Source organism: Mangifera indica, chromosome 7 (genome assembly GCF_011075055.1).
Source record: "Mangifera indica cultivar Alphonso chromosome 7, CATAS_Mindica_2.1, whole genome shotgun sequence".
In the NCBI taxonomy this organism is placed as follows: domain Eukaryota; kingdom Viridiplantae; phylum Streptophyta; class Magnoliopsida; order Sapindales; family Anacardiaceae; genus Mangifera; species Mangifera indica.
Genome location: NC_058143.1, coordinates 10,502,486 through 10,522,333, shown reverse-complemented (window position 1 = coordinate 10,522,333; position 19,848 = coordinate 10,502,486). Strand labels below are relative to the sequence as shown.

Below are 19,848 nucleotides of genomic sequence, written 5' to 3'. Positions count from 1 at the left end.
AGATTTCGAATTTCAGTTTTATTTTTTTGAATTTCATCGTTTTAGGATATATCGACTTGTATTTTCAGATTTTCGAACGAATTTTTGATTGTTTAGGGTCTAAGGTATTTCAACGTATAGAATTTGAATTTGAATTTCATCTTTTCAAATTTTATCATTTTAGGATAGGGAAAAAGACTATTTCCCACCCATTTTTTAGCCCATTCTCAAAAGCATACCCATACCAGATGAAAAACCCAAATACCCACCCAAAGTTTAATTAGTTTGTTCCACCCACATATTTTCTGTTAGATAAAGGGGTAATTTCACCATTTTAGGATGCATTGATTCGTATTCTTCAGATTGCTGAGTGATTTTTGGATTTTTGATATTCTAGAGTATTTCGGCATATAGGATTCAAATTTCAATTTTATTTTCCAGATTTTTTCATTTCTAAGGAGTATCGATTCATATTTTTTAGATTTTCGATTCATTTTTTGATTTAAAAATTTTAAGGTATTTCAACGTATAGATTTCAAATTTCATTTCTCTTTTGATTGGTCTTCCATTTTTTATCTTTTTATGTTTTTTCATTTTTCATTTTCACATTTGTTTAGGGATCCATTTTTTTATGAAATTCTAGCCAATTTTCTAATTTTTTATAGGATACTTCTCATAAAAGGAAACATGTCAAAGGCAAGCTAAAAATCCTCGATGAGTCAAGCCACTTTCAGGCAGAGGTTATATGTTATGCATGGCGGACCACCATGTCTAAGATTAGGTCAACACTGACCCTAGATTAGCTTCAACTATTTGAGAGGACATGTTTTGGGTATCTCCTTCGTCTACCTAATATCAAATTTTTCGTAGTATTGGTGCATGCATTTCTCCTATGACAGCTATATCAGCCCTCCGTTAGAGATGAGTTATGGTTTGGGATTAACGTGAGATTCAACCTGTTTGAGTTTTCATCATATATTCCTCGTTCATCTAGATATAAGATCAAAGATACATACTTTTGAGGTTGTTCGAAAGTGTAATACCATGACATTGATCATGTTTTTTTAGCTAGGTCATTAGAGGATGATGACATTGGCACCGTCAAGATGGCCTTACTATGCTGCATTCATATAGTGTTATTAGGGAATGATCGACGAAAGAAAGTATCTATCAAATACTTACAGTTGGTTGATCATTCAGATGGGTTTAATTCATATCTATAGGGCATTGTCGTGTGACAGATGACGTACGAGTCGATGTCGTAGGTGAGTGACAAAGTCTGCTCCAGATAGATGCCTGAAATGCGTAAATATGACCTCTACGGATTTTCTTTTGTATTTCAAGTAAGTTTAAATTTATTGATTATATATATTAATCGGCAAAAATACGATTTTATTTATTTTAATCATTAATGGTTATATTGCAGTATTTAATATATGAGACGTTGGACACCTTGTATGATTAGGTTGATATGATTAATATCCATGCGTCTCAACGAATGTTTAGTTGACATACGCGGGACATTCCTACTTAGAGTCATATGGGCACTATTTTCACTAGTGATTAGGTATGTAATCATTAATCATTGAGTCAATTGATTCACTGAATATTACAATTATGTTGAGTTATATATCTTCATGAATAGAATGATGTCATATTTCTGTTTCGTCTATCACCGATTGAGGAGGCTCTACCATGGTATGCGGACATCTGTGAGTACACCGATATGTCGAATGTGCATTCCTCCTTATGGTCTTTAATGCCTCCCCCGATAAGAGATGAGGTTTCTCTAGTCATGCCACCTTCAGATATACTCGTCGGTACACCTGGGACACTTGAGAAGCCTACTCAGCCCTCTGTTATAGAGCAACCTTCATGTCCCTCTATAGTTTAGAGCCTAACAACCAAGACCATACACTTCTTGGGGTTGAGGATCATGCCACCCATCCTGTCACAGAGGAGTGTCCCTCGTCTGTATCACCCAATCTATCCATAGTAGATGTTGTATAAGTGCACTGGGGCACTATGATTTTACATGAGATTTCATGTTTCTGTGATGAGGTGTATTCACAGATGACTCAATTACGTGACGACATGTCCTCTCAGATGACTCGATTAAAGGATCGTCTAACTCGTTTGGAGAAAATCGTCATATGTACACGTCCAGCTCCAATCGATCAAGTTATAAAACCACATCTCATTTATTCTTTATATAAATTGTATTTTGTTATTGCTCTGACATCTATATTAATTTCATACAGGGTACACATGACAGTATCAAGACAACCTCTCCCATTGATAGGTCATCACAATCCCATCAACCACATGAGGTCTATATTTAATTTCTTACAGATATTTAATGTTAAATGTTGTTATTATATTTTTATTATGTTTTTTATGAAATGTCACTGATCAAGTTACTGTTACATTACCCTAGAGTAGTCGCTACGAGGGGGTATTGGTTGTCCTTCTGTTACATCACCTCTCTAATATGAGGTATGTCATTTATCGTTCACTTTATTTTTTAATTAATTGTCATTGATTAATTTATTTTATATATTCGTATAGGGTCCTGCTCATAGAGGCATATCGGTCAGACTTCTAGTTGTTTCAGATCCCCCACCTAAGGTATGACAATTATTATATTTTATATTAAATATAAAATATCATTTTGTTCTTTTCATTCGTATAGGGTACTAGCCTTGAGGTGTTATCGATCGAGAGTTCTCCTCATACACCTTCCTCGATCGTAAAGGTAGTGTTTTTTTATAAAATATCATTGAACAATTTAGCTTTCCAATTATTATGTTTATTTAAAAATGTTTTGTCTCCTTTTCAAGATGAGCGGTTGTGGTTATTTATTGATATCCCTAGCTCTAGCAAAAGGGCAATGGATATTAGTTCATAGGGGGAGGACCTATAGGAGGATGTTTCCACTGCAAACCAGGTTGAGATACATCCATTATAATTAGTATATAAATATTCATATATACTGATCACTGATAATTTCAAAATTATAATTTTCCAGTCCGTCAAGGGGGTACGTTTGGTTGACTTGACTACAATAGAGGATTCTCCAGTTAAACCTCCTCCGATATACACGGATAAGGTAACATTATCCATGTAACATAATGTCATAGTTTTCAGCCTTTAAGAAAGTCGGATATCTCTTAAGCCCAAATAACATAATTGGTATCATTAAAGATGTTACTGATAGTGTTTGAGATATTTATCTTATCTATAGATATGTCCAAATACTACTTATAAGACTAAGTGCAACTAATCTAATGTCTAACACAATCCAAATAATAATCCAAGCCTAATCCAAGAAATATGCAACCAAACAACACAAATAATAATCCAAGCCTAATCCAAGAAATATGCAACCAAACAACCAAAGCCAAGAGTGAAATAAACCAAGCAACCAAACATCCCAACCAAGAATGAAATAAACCAAGCAACCAAACAACACCTAAATAGCAAACTCATAGGTTTTTCAAAAGCTGAAAATCCTATTAGAGATACTAGAGTAAAAGATGGAATTGTTGGAGAGTTAGATCATTAGAAGTCTAGAAAGGTCCCCTTTGTCACAGGAGGTCGAAAAGAAAAGCGTGAAACTAGAAAGTTAAGTGGTGTGTTTTGTCATTGAAAAAGAGTTCTTCATGTCAAGAAAGTGCTACTATTGGAAGACACTCACTAATGTACACGTTGATCACCAAAAACTGATGGAATAGTCAGAAAAACCAAATAACTCAAGAAACACAAAAAACGTCAGAATAAAGAAGAACTAGTAAGAGCAATAGTGGAAAAGAGAATATAGTGTTGAAAATTAAATAAAAAATCATAAATCCAATGATATGAAACTCATAGAGACACTATGCAACAATTGAAAAAAAGGAGGAAAACATTGGCAAGGTACTATTCGAGTTAAAGAAATTACTTCTTGTGTTAGGGTAAAATTGACAATTCTCAAAGTAAAAGGTGAAGGCTACAATTTAAAAAAAATTTGAAAACCCTATTTTCAATGGTGAAAAAAACAGTTCTTAAACTAATAAGGTGAGGAAGGCAATATTGGGTTTTGATACCATGTGAAAAATTAAAGGGAATAATTTTTGTATATATCTCACTATCTAAATTATACATGAATTTATACACGTTTTAAATATTATAAAAGAAAACAAAATCAAACTAATCAATAGACAATAATATATAACAAGAAACCATATATTTAGAATATATTGTAACAAATAGAAGGCTTATTGTTTATGTAACATTTACATGCTTGATGGGGGGATTTTCTATCATGCACCTATGTTGAAAGTTAAACTATCATACAATATATGTTAAAAAAAGAATAAAAACCTATAGAGTGGATGGTTGGAGCAAATGCATGCAGAAAATGCTATGCAATTATGGTGAAACTTGAAATAATCTTTAAAGAAGGTAATAACTGTTTACTTGGCCTAATACAAGAATGTCCTTGTGTATATCTCTATATTGTGACATAGGCATTAAGTAGTATAACCAAACCCAACACTTTGGAATATGCTGCAAAATGAAGAGTATAACATGTAAATTTATATTACCAAATTAAGGCAAACAGTTTATCACAATACTGCCTAATATTGTAATTCAAAGAAATTCATAATATAGACTCACATAAAGATGCAAAATATTCTCTTAATTTTAATATGCATCAAGTTAATGTGAAACTTTAAGTATCTGTAAACATTGTTCTTGAATTTTACTAACCCTAAACTTGCCTTAATTCTATTCTCAAGAAATTAAAACTTACAATTGTTACATAGTAATTAAGTTTAGACATACCAGACTTCATTGGTGATTTTAGGTTGATTTTGGCTTGATTTTGAAGTGATTGTTGAAGAACCCAGACTTGGTTTTTCTCTCTTTCTCTCGGGGTCTTTTTGGTAAAACTGATGATGAAATAAAATAACACGTCTTACATAGTTATTAGGAAAACATCATTTACACTCTCATCAAAGTGTATTATACTATACAAATTTTCTAAATTAATTAGTAACACTTTATCCCATATTTTATTATTCAACTTATAATTTATGTTAATTACGCAAGGACTACATGAATGAAAATATTCTTATATTCTCCTACTTGGTCCATAGTGTCATTAAACAATTTATGGTTTAATAATAAAACATAATTTGCAAATTAAGGCTAAAGTTTTTCTTAAATTAATCAACATTAAGCAAAGACTTATAAGGATCATAGCAGTCATATGTCATTAAATCGACATAATTCCTTTTATGTATCACTATATAAGTTTTATACTTAACATGATATGTAATAAAGGATATCATAATGGTCCAACAATCATGTCTTTACTAAAGACATATCTTGTTAATATTCTCATAAAATATTCATTAAATTATATATACACAATAATATAACTAATAGCAAAATAAAACACATGTATAATTCAGAAACAAGATATACAAGAGCTCACAATGTAAACTACATAATAACACAATGCATCATAAATTATTACTAATAATGCCCATTCTTTTGACATGTTCATTAAATGTCTTAAGTGGCAATCCTTTAGTTAATGATTTCTAAAATTCTTCCTTAATGGCAAAATATTTCAATTTCATATGTTTAACACCCTAGAAGTACTTGTCGTTTTTAAAGAAGAAAACTATTGTGACATTATTTCAATATATTTTCGGCAGGCTTGGCAATATTGTCAACAATCCAAACCCTAAAATAAAATTTCGAATCAAAATCCTTGAACAATGGCCTCAAAGCATTCCACAAACTCAACCTCCATAGTGGAAACAACATTAACAAATTGCTTTGCTCTTTTCCACAAGACCACTCTAGCTACTGATAAAAATAAATACCTAAAAGTGAACTTTTTGGTATTTGTACATCTAGCAAAATCTGAATTTGAATAACCTATAACCTTAAGATCATCAAATCTCTTGTGAGTAAGCATGAAATCTTTCATTCCTTGTAAGTATCTCAGTACTTTTTTTGTAGCTTTCCAATGGCCTATCCTTGGATTACTTTAATACCTGCCTAACATCCTAACAACAAAATTGATGTCTGGTCTAGTACAAGTTTGAACATACATTAAGTTTCCTACAACGGACACATAAGGAATTTGTTTCATTTGAATGTGTTCCAATTCATTTCTTGAGCATTGTATATGACTGAATTTATCCCTTTTCTGAATTGGAGTCCACCATTTGCTATCCTTAATTTTGTCAAAGTTATATAATAATCATTATTTCTGAAATTCTATACTTTGGAGGGATAGAAAAATTAGTCATCATCTGCTGGTCATTACATTTGATCACACTTTGAAAGTTGATTTCAAATGTGATTTTTTGAACCACACAAAAATTATCTCTTAGTTCACTTGGAACTTTTGAAATGTAATCTCAATCTCTTTCATTTTTAGTAAGAAGAGAACTTCAAGAATATCAAAAAAATTTCTATCACGTGAAGAGTTCACCATATCTTATCGTTTTTTTTTTTTTTTTATGTTGCTTTGTGAGTATGGTAAATGAAAAGTTCCACTTTTAGTAAGTGTCAAATGTTCCAAATATTTTTTAAAATTATTAAATATTTCTTAAAATTATTTTTTTTTAAAACTCTTATAGTATGAAAAATTTGTAGCAAAATAATTTGTGGTTTTCAAAAATCATAATACAAATAAATGACATTTTTATTTCTCATTTATATATAAAATTAACCCTAACTCATAAATATTATATTTTATTCACTCTTCAAATTAAACAAACACACATCCCTGGTGAAACAGAAGGGTGATAGGTGATACGAAATTTATGATATTGAAGAGTGAATGACATTTATGTTACCTTTATTTTGAGTAATATTTTATTTAAAAAAATGAAAGATTATTACAAAAATATATTATAAAAAACATTATTTGATAAATTATTACTATGTTTTATAAAAAAAAATTAATAATTATTTTATTTAATTAGACGTAATAAAAGAGTATTAAAATATTATTTTTTAAAATTTCTTTAAGTATAATTATTCTAAATATTTTTATATTACTTATTATATTAATTGAAAATAACAGTATTTTTATCCTAAAAAATTAATAAATATATATATAATTATAATAAAATTTATATTATTTTGATAATCTTTTAATATTTAAGGTAAAGGTAATAATTAGATTATCCGTTCTATTACCTAATATAGCATTATCGATAATTAAAAATTGCTGAAATATTTTATTATCTAGCAAATTAACTAATTAATGTTAATAATAAAACATAAAATATCAAAATAATTTTTAAATACATGATTCAAACATCACGTGATACTCTTATATTGTTTTTATTAGATTAATGACAGAGACAAATTAAAGTGGCTAATTTTTATGTCAATGAAGACTTTTCTCATTCATCAGTCCTCATGGACAAAAAATATTAGGGACATTGAATTTTTTGCCTCAAAATGGGTTCACCTATATATTTATATCTTTTTTTATAGCCTAAACTTTTTATCACCTTATATACTAGAATATCTAAATTATCCTTATCTTTAACTTTATAAACACAAGGGAGGGAGAGCCAAAAATTTCATTAGATAATTCACATATTTTGCAAAAATTTCATAGCAAAATAATTGAAATCCAAGTCAGTTTTGATTCAATCTCTTATGTTATGTGTTTTCTTGTTTAACAATTGAAAATCAAATAATATATAGTAGATTTATGTTTATGACTTCATGTGAAATATAATTTTATTATGATTTCATGTTGTTATATTGTTTAATATTGTAATTTTATGTCGTTTAATTATTTAATGTTATTATAATGTGATTAGAGTATTGATGAGTAAAACTAAGAATAAGTTAACAAAGATCTAGGTCTAAATAAAAAAAACACATAAAGAACGGATTAGTGTTGACGCCAAGCATGACATCTTAGTGGGAATGTCAACTCTTGGCATTAACGTTAAACATTTTCAGGCACCGTTCTTCCCACACTTCCAGCAACCAACAACTTTAAATCCCTTCAATCAATCCATAAACAATGATTCATTCAACAAATTCATAAACAACAATACAATTAACATGCTCATAAAAATCAATCCATTAAACATGCCAAAAAAAGGGGAAAATTAGAAAAAAAAAAAACTCACTGTCATCCTGTGATTACATCGTCTCTGTAAATTTAAAAAGTTTTGTCGTCAGCCAATGATCGATAAAGTTGTTGGTTGATCATCATTTAAGAAATCACTCTGATGACCTATGAATTTTGATTGCTTTAACGTTTTAAAACCTATTAGATTATTCTTGTTCATTTACGGGAAAAGCTTGTTGCATTCTTCTTTTTCAATCAAAGCAAACCTGCCACTCAACCAGATTCTTGTTGCACACTTGGCCAAATTCTTGTTGCACTCTTCTTCTTATTTCATGGGAAAGCAGGTCAGTTTTGATGCAAAAATTATTGTTGCTACATTCTTCTTCTTCATTCACGATATCAGTAAAGCTGTCACGCAGAGATTCCTCTACTGCAGTGTCGCGTTAACAGGTAAGGGTATTTTTTGATTTTTAAAGTTTTTGTGATATCTTTGTGAAACCAGTATAAGGTGTAGTATATTTGTATGAATAGACTTATTCTGGGATAAAAAATTCAGTATTTTTTGGATTTCCATACATAAAACCAATCGTCAATTTGGTCGGCTTTACTTTGATTATCAGTCAATTCAATTTTAAAATATTACGTAATGCAATTCGGTTGTTGAAATTTGTCCTTTTTAGATTTGACACGTTTTGCAAATTCAATTGCTTCACAATTCGTCCAACATTTGTCAAATATTGAAAGGTGTGACATTCCCATCAACGAAATCAAACTCAATTTCGTTTGGATTTTATTTGTTCATCAAACATATTGAAATTTCAATGTGGGTTGAACCTTCTTTCACTTGATCGACTAAGGAACATTAATAATTAAATATTTTTTATTCCAAATATATTTAGCAATTTAAACTAGGTGAAATGACTGTGTCCCACCCATCGTTTGGTGAAATGACATAGTCCCACCCTTTAAATTTAGAAAAGCTACTTTCCCACCAAATTGTTAAATTTGTTAGAAAATTATGTTAATTTTTTATAAAAATATTGAAAAAACAAAAAAGTCTTCTAACTAAATGACATTGTGCTCCCAAAATTTTATTAAATAAATTTTATACTCCTAATTTATATTAATCTCAATCAAAAATAAAAAATTATTACTATAATATAAGCATAGGTAGGAGTGCCAATGACATATAATCATTTGTTATATTTTAATTTTTCTAATTTTTAAAGGTGATAATAAAAATTCTAAAGGGTTTTTATAAATTCTAGAAAATATAGGCATATTTTTTTAATGTGCCTCTCAGTGGTTTCAAAAATTACAATTACACCCCAAAGAAATAAATAAAATGTAACAAAATAAGAGTATACATGTCAAATTAAAACTATTATGACTATAAAATATTTTATATATTATTTAAATATATGGGATGAATATAATAATTTTTTAAATAAGATAGGGTAAATATTCATTTCCACTAGTAAGTTTTAAAAAATAACACTTACACCTCTATTTACACTTCATATTATGATGTTTAGACAAACTGAATAAATACCCTTTAACTCTTAAAACTAGCGGTTAACTTTAATAGTTGAGTGAGAAATTAGTTTTTTTAAAATTAAAAGTAGGAATATATATCATTTCACAAACCTTTGGTGGGAAATGGTTATTTGGTCTTTAAACTAATATTATACTATAAAAATTCAGGTTATATATTTAGTTTTAATGGCCATATTTACACGTAAATTGAAGATTTTTATTTATCTTAATCATTGGTTTAGAGGAATGTAAATCTTTTATCTTTTTTTTCCTTAAAATTAATGGATAATTAACAATTTTATGGGAACATTTTAAAAGTTTTGTGTATTTTTTCAATTAAGTACCTTTAGATTAATCGGTAAATTATATTGAATTTGAACGATTGAATCTAATAGGACAATGATTTTAAAACGAATTGAATTTCAATGAGTAAATAGTTAATTTAAATTAATTAATTGTTAATGATAGAATTAAAAATAATAATAATAAAAGGATGCCATGTCACTGATCAGTGGAGACAAATTTGGCTGCTTCTTATATAATTAGTGGTAATTGGTTTGAAGCACACGCTCCTTCCCCCTCTCTCTCTCCCGTCCCCCAACCCAAAGGCAAAACTCAAAGCCACCACAATCTAAAATCACACATTTTGAGCTCCTATCAGAGTTTCTTCAAAAATAGGGCTCAAAAAGTGGGAAAAAGAGTAATAAGACATGAAGAGCAAAAGAAACAAACAAGCTTGCCCAATAACAACAAACTATACAAATATTTTTATATACAAGCCAATGAAACACATTGTCACTAAACCGTGGCTCCAAAATAATGCAAACTGACATTTTGATGCCAAAGAACTTTGGAGCAGCAACCCGGAAGCTTTGGAGACAAGGCAGCAGAGCAGACTGCTGGAAAATTTGCAGCAAAAAAAAAGCAGAGGAGAGTTGTCATACACGAATGGAAACCGACTTTTTTCCAGCAAGCAGAGTGCAGGAAGGACATCACAAGTAGGCAAGGGCAGCAGTAGCACCTTATTACAAACACCATTTAAAACTTATAAATTTTTAGGTACATTCATACCATATTATCATTTCTTCAAAATAAAAAAACATTAATTTGTATTGACAATATGTATTATATGTATGTTATATCATTTTAATTTAATATAACTTATTATACATATTATTTTTTATCTATATCATATCATATTATAAAAAATATATAATTTATTATAGAATACAAATAATAATTAAGAATGAAATTATAAAAATAAGATAACTGACGAAGGTTAATATCCCAATTAATTCGTTAATTAAATATATTTCTAGGATTAACTAATCTCACAAATGGTCCGTACGTCATCACACTATCGCATTATTAAAATATAACATGGATGGTCCCCTAATTTGGCAACCAAAAATAAACCAAGCAAAATTATTCAAACAATTACATGAAATATCGTTACATATGCATGGGTCATCTCTTGCTCGGTTGCTTTAATTTATTCTTCGATGGCTTTTTCGAGTTGGTATTTTATTGAAAGCTTGTAGCCCTTGGCAAAGCTTGCAAGATCAGTCTCGGCGGAGCATTGAAACGAACATGTTTTGGCTTTTAAGTTTGGTAAATTTAATGAAGTCCAATACATAGCATTGCTTCTAAAAAAGATATCATGTTGAATATTTTGGGTATTTAGGATTTAAATTTAGTAAGTCCATCATATGATCTCATAAATTTAATCTAGTGATAGGCTCATTAAAAAGACATTAAAGTTAATTATGCTTTAGAAATTTTTTGAAAGGGCAGTTATTATAATAAAATAATAATACTTTCAATATTTATTAAAAAACTAATTATTATTAAATATATATTGATTACAACTTACCAGGTTGATTATAATTAATTAATCAAGAATTTAAAAAATAATTATTAGTTAAACATCAAATCAACATTTTTTAAGAAAAATACAGAAAACGGGAGCCGGTGAAAACCGCGTAGATAAACAATAAAATTATTCCCTTAAGGTCCAAGACTTTCGTAGTTTTCTAAAAAGCCCCTATCATATGAAACCATGGCAGAAATGTCCTTAATTTTAGAGCGACAAAATGTAGGTTCCCTTCTGTATTACGGAAGCTTGTTGCCAAATTACATATAGGTCAACTTTATAAATAATTAATTGAAAAATATATGAGGTGTCTGTTATGACAAATTTTAAATTTCTTATAATTATAAGAAATTAGATATAACCCATGCGGATAGATTAAAATAGGTTTTTTTTTTCCAATATTTTTTCTATTATTAATCATTTTAAAATTTAATTATTTTAAATCAAAAATTAAAAAAATATATGATTTAAGCTTACTGTGGTGTATCAAAAGTAGTTCTTGAAATCCTTCGATTTAAAAGACTGCAGCAATCTACTTCTCCAATGAACAATTCTGAAATATGTTTATCAAGCACATTTTGAGGCTTGTGGAATTAGTGATTATAAGAGAAGATACAACAACTCCAAATTCACCCTTTATTTATTATGTGAAAATTTTATTTTACAATATAGTGGGTCTTTATTTTATTGTTTTTTTTTTAATTTATAACATAATATTGATTTGATTCATTAATTAGAATTGATAATTTTCAATACGATCTTTTAACCTGATATGATTAAAAAGAAAGATTAAAGTTGAGTTTTTGAACACAAAATCTAGTTTAAGTTACCCTAAACACAACTGCCTCTATGATTATATGAACACAAAATCTCATTTTCAATAGTGAGAAAGAGATTTGGTTATCAAAGTTATTGACATATTTTAAAGGGTCTTAATACCCAACTTTTTAGGTCATTATAAATAAAACAAAATGTTATATGATATGTTTTATTAATAAAGTAATATTATGTGTACTCATTTTTTATACATAATTTATGTACATAATGATGTGTCATTATGTAATTAAGTGATTTTAAAATATGTATCATCATATGATAAAGAAACATCAAATCATATGATAACACCTCATTTGTATACATAAATTATATACCAAAAATAAGTATAATTAATAATATATTGCAATAATTTGAGGAAAAAAATTAAAATGTTAAAGACACTCAAAAGATTGAAAAATAACACACAATTTTGGGTCATATTAGGTCAACAGAAAAATAATTTGGATCAGATTAAAAATAAAAGACTTAAACATGCTCTAATTCATATTGAGTTAGGATATAAAATTTTTTACCCAAAACCTGAAATGGTACGATATGGATAATATGGTTGTGACAACTATATTATACTAGTCAGTTTGTAAATCAGTCATTCAAACAAAAAATTGAAGTAAAAAAATCGTTTTTAACAATATTTTAGAATAGACCACAACTAGACTAAGGATTTAACACCGGCTTATGGTTTAAAACGGTTGTAAACTAATCCAGTTCAATGAATTATATATAATAAATTTTAAAAATTGTAAAAACAGTAAAACATAATTCATTCGACTGTGCATCTTTGGCCTAAACTAAACACACCCAGCCGGCCCAAAACTTGCGGAATTTGACGATATTTCACTATTCTTCGTGTTTGTGTCGTTCAACCCAAGTTTGCTTCTTCAAATTCGGCTCTTTCTGCCAAAAGTTTACTATAGATAGTGGCGCTTCTTCATCAAGTCTACTGCTACAGTTAAGTCTCTCTTCAAACTCATTTTGTTGACTCTCATTTTTTAATATTGAAGAATCGGAAATCTTGAAAAGGGTGGTTTTCCCAACTTCCAAAGCAATATTATTATATAATATATATTATTTATAGTTTACAGTTTAAACATTTAATATTATATAGTATATTATTAGATAATATATTATTTTGATATTTTCAATTGAAGTTGACTTATTTCTATTTAAAGCATTCTATTTTTTCAAGTTTTTATCTTTAATTTTAAAAATCTTAAATACCTACTTATAAGTGGTTAAAGTTAACAAAATTTTAATACCATCAAATTTAATATATTTTTCTTCCTTTAAACCGTAAAAACTAATAGTTTATCCCTTAAACAAAGTTTTAAAAAATGATATTTTCTTCTTAGGGTTTAGTTTTTAATACCCGATATCATTGTTAATAATGAAGAGTCTCCAACGTATCATTATGCTTTGGCGATCTCTCTCCTCTCCTCTGAAATGTCAGCCGACGAAGATCTCATTTAAAAAGGTGGAGACAAGATCTTCATCTTCATCTTCTCAAACAAGGTTTTCATTAGTTGACGTCCCAGATAAAGGGAGAGAGACCGTCAGAGCATGGTAATGCATCGAAAACTTTTTGTCGTTGGTGACAGAGATTAAAAACTAAACCGAAGGGAAGGAAGATCATTTTTTAAAACTTGAGTAAACTTTTAGTTTTTAGGATTTAAGAAGAAAAACAGATTAGATTTTAATTTATTTTTAATATTACAAATAAAATAATGATTTTACCCTTAAAACTAATAAATTTAATCTCTTATAAATAAGTATTTGAAATTTTCATAATTAAGAGGGATATTTAGAAAAACAAGATACTTTGAGAAAAAATAAGTCCTTTGGCGTATGTAACATACTGTAGTATTCTCAAACTAACCACTGCCCAACCATGGTTTTCCCAACTTCCCAAACAATATTATGTACAGTTTCAACATGTTTAAAGGAGCTAATACGTGGTAGCTTCATTTTAATATTTAATAATATTGTTAAATTGATTTTTAATGATACGTGGAATAGTGAATAATTTGTGTTTTATTTAATCTATTCTTGTGTTTTATTTAATATAGTAAGTTTGATTTGTGTTGTAATGGTTATGTTGCATAATTAATTTGTAGTAGTACTTTAACACGTGTTTTTTTAAGTTTTAATTAAAAATATGTATTGGTTAAAATTTAGAGTAATACTATGTGTATCTATTTTGCGTATATAAATATATACATACTCATATGTGTCATTATATGATTGGTTATTATTTTATTCTTAATTCAAAATCATCCAATCACATGATGACATATATAAATATATACATATTTATGTATTCAAAATAGATATACATAGTTTTATTATAAAATTTAATATATAAAAAAAATATAATTAAATATAATTTTTTCAGATTTTTACATAAAATTAAAATTTTAGCTGGATTAATACTAAAAAGGGTTTATACTTTGGTCTAATTTTTAAAACTTGATTATGTTATTAATTATTAAAATTAAATATTTAAATTAAATACACATAATTTTGTTGTTGTTTATAAGAACCACGGAGGTTTAAGGATTTAAATTTAGCAGTCAAAACATTAGGGATTGAAACGAAAATAAGACAACTAAAGCCACAGAATTCGCTGTCTTCTGTCGTTTTCCCTCACCGACTCTATCGAATCTCAACCCTCCATCTAAATTCATCCAACGGTTGTTACTCCTCCCTCTCTTATCCGGACCCACCAAGATCCAACACGTTTAGAACGTTATTCTTTTTGGCGAAAGACCCCCCAGTCGTCCTCTATAAATGCTCCGCCTGGCTTTCGGTGTAAGTGTAGTCCTCGTTCTCATCTTTTCTTACGCTGCTCTCTTTCACAGGTAACCTCTGTCTCTATTAGGCTCCTGTTATTATCACAATGTGGATTTGAACTCGTCATTATAATTTATAATACATTTTTTGTATTTTATTGTAAAATATTCTGAATTTAGTCCATACAATATGGTATTAAATTATGATAATGGCGGGGATGATTCTTTAATTGCATTAGTTACATGTTGAATGTTACTAGAATTATGGAATGATAGTTTATTGCTCTTGTTCTGGTAATAATTTAGTGTTTTATCTATGAATAGGCTTTTGTGTGTTTAAAAAAATGGAAAATTCTGGATATTGTGTTGAATTTTGTTACGTTTCGTTTAGATCTGGGTGAATGGGGTTGACTTGTGAACTGTGGTTGTGTTGGTTTTGAGAGATCTAGGTTTTCTTTTTGTGGGTCATTGAGTTCGGGGAATTTTTGTTGAAAATTTGGTGTGTTATTTGCAGATTTTGAAGGCAAAAATAATGGAGACTTTCCTATTCACATCTGAATCTGTGAACGAGGGTCACCCAGACAAGCTGTGCGATCAGATTTCTGACGCAGTTCTTGACGCTTGTCTCGAACAAGATCCGGATAGCAAAGTTGCCTGTGAAACTTGTAGCAAGACTAACATGGTTATGGTTTTTGGTGAAATCACAACCAAAGCTAATGTAGACTATGAGAAGATTGTTCGTAACACTTGTCGTAACATCGGATTTGTTTCTGATGATGTTGGTTTGGATGCTGATAATTGTAAAGTTTTAGTTTGTATTGAGCAACAGAGTCCCGATATTGCTCAGGGAGTCCATGGTCATCTCACCAAACGCCCTGAGGAAATTGGTGCTGGTGACCAAGGTCATATGTTTGGTTATGCAACAGATGAGACACCAGAGCTTATGCCTCTCAGTCATGTTCTTGCTACCAAGCTTGGAGCTCGTCTTACCGAGGTTCGGAAGAATGGAACTTGCCCATGGTTAAGACCTGATGGGAAGACCCAAGTCACTGTTGAGTATTACAATGACAAGGGTGCAATGGTTCCTGTTCGTGTGCACACAGTTCTGATCTCTACACAGCATGATGAAACTGTTACTAATGATGAGATTGCTGCTGATTTGAAAGAGCATGTTATTAAGCCTGTTGTCCCAGAGAAGTACCTTGATGAGAAGACTATCTTCCATCTGAATCCTTCTGGCCGTTTTGTTATTGGTGGGCCTCATGGTGATGCAGGTCTAACCGGCCGTAAGATCATTATCGATACTTACGGTGGTTGGGGAGCTCATGGTGGTGGTGCATTCTCTGGGAAGGATCCAACCAAGGTGGACAGAAGTGGAGCTTATATCGTCAGGCAGGCCGCCAAGAGTATTGTTGCCAGTGGACTTGCTCGCCGGTGCATTGTCCAGGTCTCGTATGCTATTGGTGTACCTGAACCCTTGTCTGTGTTTGTCGACACATATGGAACTGGAAAGATTCCAGACAAGGAGATTCTCAAGATCGTCAAGGAGAACTTCGACTTCAGGCCTGGTATGATTGCCATTAACCTTGATCTAAAGAGGGGTGGCAATGGCAGGTTTCTGAAGACTGCCGCCTATGGGCATTTCGGAAGGGAGGACCCTGACTTCACATGGGAGGTGGTGAAGCCTCTCAAGTGGGAAAAACTGCAAGAGTAAAAAGGGTGCCTTTCAATACTTTGAGGTGGTCAATAATATGCCATGCTTATTCTCTCCACTCGCAGCTTAACTGAAGAGTTTGAGATATTGTTTTGGTGTCATTGTGTTTTTCTTGTTTGTAATTCTTTTTTATTTCAACCTTGCGATTTCTTTTATATGCCTGTGCCATATGTATACAAAAAGGATATATGCGGTCCTGAGTTGTTGTCACTGAAAAATTTAGAGAGAGCTGCCGTGATTGATACCCATATGAGTAGGAACATGTAATAGGGAGCTAGAATGGTTCAGTTGTGCAGCGGTATTGATGTATTATTATTATTATTATTATTAATTTTATTATTGATGCATTTCTTTGTTGCAATGTTATAATGATGATTATTGATCTACATTTGCTTCAATAGTTGTTTTTGTTAGTATATTTCTGAACAATCTGAGAGTGATTTTGAATGATAGTTACAATTTTAGTTTTCAAGCTTTCTGGCTCAGCTCTTGGAGATTGGCCTTCTATGTGGGTTAAATTTTGCACCGAGGCAAAAATTGTACTGTTTACTCCAAGAGATTGCTTTTACAACTTCTGGTAAATGAAGAAGGCAAAGACGAATCTTTTTCTGGGTAATTTGGAGTTGGCATGAAAGAGATTGTCCAATGTTTGAAGAGATAATAGGAGAAAACATTTGTCATGGTTGATGTTTACATTGTTTTGTTAGGAATAATTATAAATATGAGATCAGTTAAGAATAATTAGAATCGATTGTAATTATTTTGTGTTTACATTGTTTCCTTCTCTTTAGAATCAGAGACAAGCATACTAAATTGCCGGTTAACTAGAGGAAGAAAAGTTTTTGGAACAAGTGAGAATTAATTCTAATGAAATTGAGAAGTTGAATCTTTTCTGGGATCCTTAGAAAAACCCTGAAGCACAGACTTATTGGCACATTCAGGTGAGTTTTATATTTCCATTCGTCTTGGATGAAATTAATGGCAACTCTTGGATCATAAATTGGGCGCAATTGATCACGTCTATTTATCACAAAAATTTAAAAACATATACATCTTGTTGGAGTAACAAAAAAAAATTGTCACAGTTCATCAACTACTATTGTTGGTAGGGAAAAGGACTATTTCCCACTCAAATTTTAGGTCATTCTCAAACCTACACCTATGAGAAATGTAAAACTCTTTCTCTCACCCATGGTCAAACTGCCATTTAAAATTGCAGTTAGAAACAGAGATAAAATCATCATTTTACCTATAAACTTTAAAACGTTAAAATTTTATCATTCCCCCTCCAAGTTTTAAAAACTAACACCTCAACCCATCCTCAAAGTTTGAAAAGTTTAAATTTCACCCCTAAGATTTGTTTCCTTCTTCGGCCACCACTGACAGCTGATGCATTCTACCGATCTCTCATCTCTAACTACAAAGAACTACTCTTCATCGCCCAGATCTGGACAATGAAGCATAATCCAGATTTGGAAGAACAGACGAAGGATGATGACTTCATCGTCTGGGTGATGCGACGAAGAGAGATATCGTGTGACGAGAAGATGAAGATCTCTTTATTGCATCACCATTGCCACACCAAAAGGAGGAGGTCGGAGATGACATCGAAAAATGAAGTTGAAGAATAGAGATGAAATTGCTATTTTTTAAAGTTATGGGGGGCAACTGAGTTTTAAAATATTATTTTTCAAAGTTTAAAAACTTTAGGTAAAGGTGAAATATTAGTTTTTAAAACCTGGGGACGTGGGCTGTAATAAGTTTTATAACTTTATAATATAAACAGTAAAATGATTATTTTATTCTTAATTTTAATAGAAAAAATTAACAAAAGTTTGGCTATGGGTGGGAGAAAGAGTTTTTCATCTCTCATAGGTATAGGTTTGGGAATGCCTAAAATTTGGGTGGGAAATAGTCCTTTCCATTGTTGGTATTGGAGACTTTTGAAATTACCCCTGCGCCCGGCCCATACCTAAAGATGTACCTTATATCCTATAATTTTCGAGCAACTTTGCCCCTATACAAAAAGGTGTACATAGTCGATGATTTGTGTTGTTTTTTTATGATTGCACTGAAGTATTTTGGATTTTTCTACTCAAAACATAAATTACTATAATATCAATACAATTCTCTCAAATGTTCATATCATGATACAAACTCAACTTAATGTTGAAATCAAAAAAGGTTAAGGTCTAATAATGCTGGAGGCTACTTCAATCAAATTTTAACCTTATACTTACGAAAAGAACAAATGGTCACATACTTGATACATATTAATTTTAGTGTCTATAGTTATTAGTATCTTACAACACAATACAATATAGATAAAAAAATAATATATATCATAAAATATATTAAATTAATATAATATAATAAATATATCATATGATATGATGTATATTACATATACAAATTAATATACTGTTTTAGAGAAAATGATGATGTAGTAAGGATATATATAAGAAATTTAAAATTTTTAAAATTGTTTGTAATATTTTTCAAAACGATGATATGTCAATTAAAATTTTTTATGATTTCATTAATATTTTATGATTTTATTTTTTAAAAGACTTATCATATGATACGATACACGATATGGGACGCAACACACCTATCATGTTAGTGCCCTAAAGCTAATGGATTATATGTATAAAAGAAATTTTGTCTATAACAAATTAATAGAGATTTTATTTGTGTATCATTATTTATGTCCTCTTTACATTGACGTATACTGATTCTATGTCAAGCAAACAACTATGTCTTGACTATCATATACTAATTTTAGAATCATATATATGGGAGTTGTATATGCAAAAAGACACAATTCGAAAGTGATAATCAAAATTCATAATCTATAATCGAGAAAATTAAGATATGTACTTCTTCAATTATAATGTAGCTTGAATCTTGTATAAAACCATTTATCTTTGCTATCGAAGCAATGACTCGTAAGTAGGGGCATTGATACATTTTTGGTAATGAAAACGTGTATTAGACTTAGAGCAAAAATGTAATC

At 30.0% G+C, this 19,848-nt stretch overlaps 1 protein-coding gene across 2 annotated transcripts; it reads left to right on the top strand.

The window, feature by feature from the left end:
* The first annotated feature begins 15,045 nt into the window (after positions 1-15,045).
* On the top strand, positions 15,046-17,179 carry LOC123221239 (S-adenosylmethionine synthase). Of its 2 annotated transcripts, none has more exons than XM_044644019.1 (2): positions 15,046-15,187; positions 15,633-17,179. In XM_044644019.1, exon 2 carries the CDS (start codon positions 15,651-15,653, stop codon positions 16,830-16,832), a length of 1,182 nt encoding a protein of 393 aa, XP_044499954.1. In that variant the 5' UTR covers positions 15,046-15,187; positions 15,633-15,650; the 3' UTR covers positions 16,833-17,179. The 2 variants fall into 2 exon arrangements, with proteins under 2 accessions (XP_044499954.1, XP_044499955.1); XM_044644020.1 differs by lacking the exon at positions 15,046-15,187 and adding an exon at positions 15,305-15,412.
* Positions 17,180-19,848: the final 2,669 nt, after the last annotated feature.